At 46.7% G+C, this 9416-nt stretch overlaps 1 protein-coding gene across 1 annotated transcript in view; it reads right to left on the bottom strand.

Moving 5' to 3' along the window:
- Positions 1-1996: 1996 nt before the first annotated feature.
- The window catches only part of aatkb (apoptosis-associated tyrosine kinase b), a gene marked incomplete at its 5' end in the record, with an annotated part of 49457 nt that continues 42037 nt past the window's right edge, over positions 1997-9416 (bottom strand). The window contains 4 exons of the mRNA XM_079237957.1: positions 1997-2558; positions 4464-4655; positions 4751-4880; positions 5795-9380. Of these exons, the coding sequence (XP_079094083.1) occupies positions 2530-2558; positions 4464-4655; positions 4751-4880; positions 5795-9380 (3937 nt within the window). The 3' untranslated portion in view covers positions 1997-2529. The remainder of the gene's footprint in view (positions 2559-4463; positions 4656-4750; positions 4881-5794; positions 9381-9416) is intronic.

The following is a 9416-nucleotide window of genomic DNA, read 5'->3' as shown; positions in this document are numbered from 1 at the left end:
ACATTGGTCATGAAAAATAATGGTATTTCATAGAAATGTAAAAAAAGAAAAAGGTATAGCACAACATAACAATCATAAAGTATGTCTGAAAGTAAAGTTGTAGTATAGTATGCCATAAAAAGAAAGATATGGCATAACCTTATGGTATCAAGCCTCGTTTTCCTGAAGATCCAAATGGTTAATATTCACATACTAAATACTGATTATCTCCTCAACCACAAGACCTATTTGAATAATTAAAAAATATATAATATACAGAAAACCCTTGGGAACATAGATAATACATTCATATATGTGTCACTGGTATATTGGTTTATCATAGTGCACAGAAAAGGAATAATACATTTATTTTATTTTTTATAAATTATATAAAAAATAATTAAAAGTTGTATTTTCTTATCGTAACTATATTTGCTATATTTTAATTTAATATATAACATAGCTCTATATGTTTAGAGTATTGGCTTTGATTGAGTGAAGTTAAGTATTTAGTATATAAGTCAAGATATAGTATGTTATGAAAATGAATGAAAACTCCGATATCTTAAGATGTGTAAAACAGACTTTATTGATATTTGATAGAAGGTACAGAAAGTAAAGATGTGAGCAGGTTTTGGGGGGAGACATGTTACCAACAGCATCCAAACCAAAACCTCCATGTTTTCTTTCACGACCAGGCCAAAGCTTTTTGTCGTCTCCATGTTGGGTAAAAACAGCACCAGCTGTTGCTCCTGAACACAACACGACTTCTCTTTGGCAACGATAAAACACGAGGCGTGGAACCTTCGCTCGCACGCAGCCGCACGGCACGCCACTGCTCCTGAAGGACTTCCTGTCCAGAGACCAGGGTCACGGATGGTGACGCTCCACTGTTAGAGTATTGAAGACGGACACTGAGAGGACGTTTAGAAAAGGAGGCGACCGGCAGCTCATCCAGCAGCCCTCGAGGTCATCAGGGGTCACTTCAAGGTCACGGCCCGTCAACACGGGACTCATCTGTCCCGCCTAAAAGCCACGAGGCTCCACGCGTTTTCTTTATTTTTTACTTCAGCTTTAAATGTGCTGTTAAATCTCATTCTGTTACCGCTCAGATTTTCATTCTTTCTTTCTTTGAACCCAAATTATAACGAGGAAAACATCACCGAGCACGTGACACTGTGCCGATATACGGCGAGCAGAAGCTGAGAAATACTGTAAAAATAATGTGCAGATTTACAGACGCAAAAAGCACGTGTGTTCAGACTAATGCGCAGGCAGAAATATGATTTATTGAACAGCTTTTTAAAATACCGTTTGTGTTTTGAAACGTAGGCCTGGAGGGTCGGGCGACACGATGATGAATACTGAGCATGAATAAGAAAACTATCCAGCTTATCTTCCATATCTCTGGTGGTATTGCGAATATTGTTGTGAATGAATATTGATACTACTGCTTATTGGATTTACTTGATCTTTGCATCAATGTGATGACGGACCTTGATTTGCCGAGTGTTATTTGATAGTGATGATAAACAATATGACATATATTGTGATAAGGATTTCCTCCATATTGCATTACGTCATCATTATTATTAGAGAACTATTGTTGTCATGTGGCGGTCCAGACGGTCTCAGACGTGAAAAAAGGATTTCCCTGACTGTGTGTGTGTGTCTCTTGTTGCGTCTCTAGTTCATACGTTCCTATAGAACCCGCTTTGCAGATGCTTGAAACTATGCATCGCTTCATTTGATGAACCGGTTACGTCTGAAGGTCGTCCACGTTGTGCTGGATGTTTACGACAAAGAGCGGCTGGTCGAGATGGTGGAGAGCTCGAGCCGCATGTCCACCGGTACAGTAGTGGTCCTGATACAAAAGAAAAGAGTCACAGAATATCACATTGTCCAGGTTCCATCAGCTGTTTCCTAAAAAAAACAAAAACATTGCGTCACCAAACGTGACCCATTCGCTTCCTTCGTCTCTGGATGAAGCCGAATATGAACAATGTATTACTCGTGATACCTAAAGGATTCTCGTTGAGATTTATTAAGACGAGTAAAGCAGTTTCCTAAAAAGTACAAAGTCCGTGGAGCCGTTGTTGTCGATCCTCTGATGAAAAAGTGGACGTCTTTAATGACACGGTACCAGTTTGACCAGTATGGATAACCATTAGAGTCCAGGAGGTTCCACTCTCTTGGACGCTTCCCGTCGTGAACTAAGAAGTGAAAGAGGTGAAATGTGATCTGGTCTGTCCTTCCATTGTGTCTCTTTGATCTGAAAAATATGTACAAAGTTCCTTCCTGCTTTCATAGATTCTTTACACCATACATACAGTATATATTAATATTCTGTAAACTGTGTATATATATATATATTAACCATTCTCTTTTTTTCAGCATTCTAAAACAGCTCAGGTCGGTAAGTCGGACCTTTCAAAAGTGTCCAAGGACGGCAAGAGGCACTGTCTTGTGTTTCTAAAAAATTAATACATCAGAAGTCATGCTAGCAGGCTGAGTCGTCGTCAGGGAGAGAAGGCAAATGTATGGGGCTCGTTATTCTTTATCGCCGTCCTCGCTGCTTCCTGCAAGAGACAGAATGGAACGTTCAGAACATTAACATCTTTAACCCTAGAACACTAACATCTTTAACCCTAGAACACTAACGTATTTAACCCTAGAACACTAACGTCTTTAACCCTAGAACACTAACGTATTTAACCCTAGAACACTAACATCTTTAACCCTAGAACACTAACGTATTTAACCCTAGAACACTAACGTCTTTAACCCTAGAACACTAACGTATTTAACCCTAGAACATTAACATCTTTAACCCTAGAACATTAACATCTTTAACCCTAGAACACTAACGTCTTTAACCCTAGAACACTAACGTCTTTAACCCTAGAACATTAACATCTTTAACCCTAGAACATAAACATCTTTAACCCTAGAACACTAACGTCTTTAACCCTAGAACACTAACGTATTTAACCCTAGGACACTAATGTCTTTAACCCTAGAACACTAACATCTTTAATCCTAGAACACTAACGTCTTCAACCCTAGGACACTAATGCATTTAACCCTAGAACACTAACATCTTTAACCCTAGGACACTAATGTCTTTAACCCGAGAACACTAACGTATTTAACCCTAGGACACTAACGTCTTTAACCCTAGAACACTAACATCTTTAATCCTAGAACACTAACGTCTTCAACCCTAGGACACTAATGCATTTAACCCTAGAACACTAACATCTTTAACCCTAGGACACTAACGTCTTTAACCCGAGAACACAAACATCTTTAACCCTAGAACACTAACATCTTTAACCCTAGAACACTAACGTATTTAACCCTAGAACACTAACGTCTTTAACCCTAGAACACTAACGTATTTAACCCTAGAACACTAACATCTTTAACCCTAGAACACTAACGTATTTAACCCTAGAACACTAACGTCTTTAACCCTAGAACACTAACGTATTTAACCCTAGAACATTAACATCTTTAACCCTAGAACATTAACATTTTTAACCCTAGAACACTAACGTCTTTAACCCTAGAACACTAACGTATTTAACCCTAGAACATTAACATCTTTAACCCTAGAACATTAACATCTTTAACCCTAGAACACTAACGTCTTTAACCCTAGAACACTAACGTATTTAACCCTAGGACACTAATGTCTTTAACCCTAGAACACTAACATCTTTAATCCTAGAACACTAACGTCTTCAACCCTAGGACACTAATGCATTTAACCCTAGAACACTAACATCTTTAACCCTAGGACACTAATGTCTTTAACCCGAGAACACTAACGTATTTAACCCTAGGACACTAACGTCTTTAACCCTAGAACACTAACATCTTTAATCCTAGAACACTAACGTCTTCAACCCTAGGACACTAATGCATTTAACCCTAGAACACTAACATCTTTATCCCTAGAACACTAACGTCTTTAACCCTAGAACACTAATATCTTTAACCCTAGAACATTAGCATCTTTAACCCTAGGACACAAACGTATTTAACCCTAGAACACTAACATCTTTAACCCTAGAACACTAACATCTTTAACCCTAGAACACTAACGTATTTAACCCTAGAACACTAACGTATTTAACCCTAGAACACTAATGTATTTAACCCTAGAACACTAACGTATTTAACCCTAGAACACTAATGTATTTAACCCTAGAACACTAACGTATTTAACCCTAGAACACTAACGTCTTTAACCCTAGAACACTAACATCTTTAACCCTAGAACACTAACATCTTTAACCCTAGAACACTAACGTATTTAACCCTAGAACACTAACGTATTTAACCCTAGAACACTAACGTATTTAACCCTAGAACACTAACGTATTTAACCCTAGAACACTAACGTCTTTAACCCTAGAACACTAACGTCTTTAACCCGAGAACACTAACGTGTTATGAGGAAACATGGTGACACCAACCTCCCGCGGAGTCCATGTCAGAGTCGGAGATGTGAGTGATGGAGAAGCGGGACACGCTGGACGGGGAGACGGTGAAGCGGGAGAACTGCACCGCCGGTTTGGGGTCCGGCGCTTTGGGGGCGTCACGTGGTGCGACCGAGGAAGTGGACAGAGGGAGCAGGGGGAAGTCGTCCTCCCACTCATACCCTGCACCTGGGAACAGACCACAATACGATATTTAGATACTTATCGTCTCTGTGTTCACATCAGCAGCATATCTCCGTTAAGGAACGCCTTCCTGTACTCACTCTCCTCTGAGACGTTCCCGTCTGAGGAGTCGTCCGAGGCGTTGAGCCTTTCTTGGGATTTGCTCCGTGAACTCTGACCCTCTCCTCCGAGAGGGAAGTCACGCTCAGCCAGCTCTTTAGTCGGGCTTTCCTAGAGGCGGTGAAGATAATAAACTGTGAGATGCACTTCAAATCAAAGAAAGCTGCACAGATACACAGACTCTACAACTCCACTGGCTTCCCAGATTGTTACAGCCAACGTATTAGCAAAACTAGCAAGTCATGTACCCATGGTAAGTTATGATTATCGTGTGTTTTAACTTCTTTTTCTTCTTCTCCTTCCTGCTATCTTCCATAGATACATAGTGCAGAAATGTAAAAAAAACAAAGCTAGAAATGTTTATTTTTTATATACAGTTAATTTTTTTAAATTTATTTTACTGGCAGAAATGGGTTTTCACTAACTTCTTAGAAAAATAACCTGTTTTTTATCTTCTCTGTGCTCAAATTCATTGTCCACCATTTGCTGTTAAGCAGACAATAGTTTGTTAACTAAAGTCTTGTTTGTTATTGCATAATAACAATACTTACATTTAGGGCTACCCCATAAAGGTTAATGAGTCATCTGTAGGTGACCCCAAGCCGAGCTGTCGTTTGCTATTAAAAGGCTAATCTATGAAAAACATCGTGCTCGTGTAAACAATATAATCACAAAAAAAGAGAGGTACAAATAGTCGTGTCTTTGTATTGAAACACAAATTCAAAGCCCTAGCGTCCCCCAATTGGGGGACCCTTTTCTATCAGGAAAATCAAGAAAAAATCATGGTATAAATCCCTCCCCCCCCAAAAAAAAAAACATGTTAGGTATCAAATTAAACATAAAAATCAGGGCTACAATAATATATAATCCCGATGTACAACCTCACACAACACAACTCAAACAATAAATAGGATGGGGGGCTAGGGTTGTTAGGGTTAGGGTTAGGTATGGGCTTAAAGGGTTAATTAATTTGAAATATTAATTAATGAATTAAACTGTGTGAAGATAATCTCTCTGCAACTCACCTGATCGAACAGGTATACGGTGACGTCGTCAAAAAAAGACACCGTCTTCTTCTTGCGCTCCTCCTCCGGGTGCTCCGCTGTGGGCCCGGTGGGCACCCTGAGGAGGCTGCGCAGCTTGAGGTCTCCGCCAGCGTCGCTCACCACGATGGGCACCGGGTGGCACTCGTCCTCGCTCTCCTCCCCGCCACTCTGCTCCTGCACGCTGTAGATCCGCAGCTCCTCGTCCGACTCGTCGCTGTCGTCGGTGTCGCCGTCCTCCTCGTCCGCCTCTTCCCCGTTGGCCAGTGACCCTCGGTCCTCCGTTGCCGCCGGCGGAGGAATGGGCGGGGCGGCTGGAGGTGGAGGGGAGGACGAGGAAAACCGCCGGGTGCTCGCCGCATGCTGCAAGGCCACCTCGTCTTTGGGCAAAGTGTGCAGGGTTTCACCGGATGTCCCCGAAGGTCTACTTTGAATCGTCTTGATCTCTGGCTCTTCTGTTGTCTCAAAATCTAGAACAGAGTCTTCTGCATCTTCCTCTTCTTCCTCCTCTTCCTCCTCCTCCTTAATGTCGGAGGTGCGATCTCCATTCAGGGCGCCGATGGCTTCTTCCATGGCCCCCACCACCTCTGCCGCCCAGTCTCCGAGGGACGAGCTCTCTTCCTGAGAGGGCCATTCATCCAGCCCGCCCTCCGCTATTGAAGCGCCGTCCGAGGGCTCCACCTGTAGCACCTCATCCTGCTCACACTCTTCAGTCAAATATGCGTCGATCTCCAGTGGAGATGACGAGTCTGCTCCTCCTGTTGATATGTGTTTCATGTCAAGTTTAAGGTCTTTGTTTACGACGGCGTCATTTAGCTCTTCCTCCTCCTCATTCTTCCTTTTCTCGCCCTTCCTTTCTCCCGAGAGTTGTTCCTTTTCAACATTTTCTTCATCTCTCACTGTCTCCGGCAGTTCTTCCCCTTCGTCCCTGGACTGCCTGTCGTTCTCGTAGTCTGAAAAGTAGGCAGAGTCTCTGTATGGCGTCTTATCGCTGAGCGGTAGAAGGCCGTGGTCGCCGGTCTGTGAGGCTCCTGAGGCCGAATCTTCAGCCAATGGCGGTTCCGCCTCTCTCTCCACTTTGTCCTCGACTTCCTGCTCCTCCAGCTCCTTGTCCTCGTCCATTTTCGTATGAAGGGGAGGATTTCCAAGAGGTTGTTCGCGGGCTTCATGAGGCTCTTTGGGTACAAACTCAGGGCTCTCATTATTTTCCGTGTCGTAGCCACTGTCCATAGCTTTGGGTGAGCTGGAAGGGTGGGAGGACGCGGGGCTGAAGCCTTCACAAGACCCGGCCGTGGACGGCAGATCCATGGAATCCATGGAATCGGGAGTCCCCACCTGCTTCTGCAGCGACTTGAAGGCAGGAGAGGCGCTCAGCTCGCTGGACTCGTCTGCGAAGATGCCCGAGGTGACGTCTGTGATGTCGTCCGTGATGTCGTCGTCATCGCTGCAGTCGAGGATATCGGCGAGGCTCACGCTGGAGCCCTCGCGGTCGACGCCGCTGTCGCCGGTGTGACTCAACTCGGACTGCGGGTCCGTGAGGGCCACCATCACGTGCATGTTGTCATCAGGGGGCGGAGTGGTTGCACTCATTGTCAGGGTCACCTCTTCTATTTCAGGCTCCGTCGGCTTTTGCGTCATCGGGTTTTCTTTGATTACATCCTCCCTCTTCTCTCTGAAGGGTGCTTCATCAGTCAGGTCGACAAACTGCTCTCTGCTGTCCTCGGTCTTCATCAAGGAGGGTTTGGCTACAACGGGGCCCCCTGGAGCCGGTGACAGATTGATCATCTCGTCATTGCTCGGGAGGTCGATGACCTTATCGCTGATGTAGCTGCTGTGATCGTAGCTGCTGTGACCGTAGCTGCTGTTTCTGACCAGCAGGCCCGTGAGCGGGTCCACAAAGAGCGAGTGGCAGCACTCTCCAGATGCCGACACCGGAGCCTCGCCCTCGTGGCACAGGTAGATGTAGGCGTTGCAGTTGTCCGAGGGCACCATCGCCTGATGTTTGCTCAGACTCAGACAGGCACTGTTGTCTTTGGCCTGGTGGGACTCGAGATAGTCAACGGGTTTGGGAAGAGAGTGGAAGGCCAGGCTATGCTCCTCTGGCCAGGAGTCTTCGATGTCTGTGCTTGGCATTGTGTAGTGGAAGTCCACGTAAGCATCCTGTCTGCAGCTGTGGCTTGCGCGTCTGTGGTGACCCGCGCTGCTGTGGCGACCCACGCTGCTGTGGCGACCCACGCTGCTGTGGCGACCCACGCTGCTGTGGCGGTGTTTCGAAGGCCAAGTGTTGCAGGTGTGTCGCTCAGCAAATATGTCCTCTTCTTCCTCCTCTGTGTCGCTGTCTCGGTGCCCGATGAAGAGCGCCCCCTCCGTCTCCATGTCGATACTGACCGAGTGGCTGCTGTGCCCGGTGTGGCCGGGCATCGTCTTCCTCAGGGAGCCCATCATGTCGTAGTAGCCCCCCGTCACGTTCTTTCCTATGACGGAGGCCTGACTCGTGTCCATGTATGCGTCTCTGTAGGCCTGTTGAGATGCACTGTTCACGGCGGGGGATCTCTCCAACTCACCCAAGGCCTGTCGCAGGCTCCGGGACCCCCAGCTCTCCTGATGACGCTCACTAGAGGACTGGCGTCCGATCAGATAGTGATCTATTCCCAGAGGGGGCGAGTGCTCGTAGTAGTAACCCCCGTCTCTGTCTTTATAGGACACATAGTGACTGGACTCCCAGGGTCGTAGTGGGCTACTGTCCAACGCTTGCCCCAAGAGGGGCTCCATGGTCAGGGAGATAGCGGGACTTGAGTCGTTCGAGTCGTACAGATCTGACTTATGGATGTCCGCTGACCAAAAGGGACCCGTGTCCTTGGTCTGTGACGGGCAGCCCATGCACTCGCCTGAGTCGGCACTCCCAGTCAGAAAGCTCCCGCTGCTGCCTTGGTAGTCTGGGCTGTAGGAGCACATGGTGTAGTCCAGATCAATGTTACAGTCCACCGGCTCTTCGATGCGGATGTAGTATTCACTGCTCACCGAGGGGCTGTGGGCACTGAGGACGGGAAGTATGCCTGGAGCGTGGAGATGTTTTGATTGGTAGTAAGTAGGAGAAAGTCCGTAGCTGAGACTCTCCGTGGGGCAGCCTCCCACGATGCCCCCAGGGGGGTAGAATGCCTCCTGGTGATGATGGTCGACCTGGCACAGGGTGCTGGAGGAGTCCGGGGCGCTGTAAGACTGGTCCGCTCTGGCTTGCTCCCACTTGTACTCAAAGTTCAGGCCGCGGCTGGTCTCCGTGACCGTGAGTATGTCGTCCCCGGACTCCGAGTGGTAGCCGTCACCGGCTGAAAAATGCTCGAGGAGGGGAAAAGAGGAGGAGGTCGACGAGGGGTGGTCTCGTGACATAACCGAGGCGCCGCGGTGGCCGTTGAATACGGTGTCGGGACGCAGGGAGTTCCATCGTCTCTCAAAGTCCTCCTCGGCCTCGCTGGCCCCCTTGGCACACAGGTAGCTGAGCAGCAGGTGGACCTCCTCGGCATTGGGCCTCTGCTCAGGCTGGAGCCAGCAGAACTGCATCACCTCGTACCTGAGGAGCCCAGGCACAAGAAGATGAAAAAGTAAA

The sequence above is a fragment of the Taurulus bubalis genome (assembly GCF_910589615.1).
Source record: "Taurulus bubalis genome assembly, chromosome: 2".
In the NCBI taxonomy this organism is placed as follows: domain Eukaryota; kingdom Metazoa; phylum Chordata; class Actinopteri; order Perciformes; family Cottidae; genus Taurulus; species Taurulus bubalis.
The sequence above is the reverse complement of the archived record's forward strand: the minus strand, read 5'-3'. Positions and strand labels throughout refer to the sequence as shown.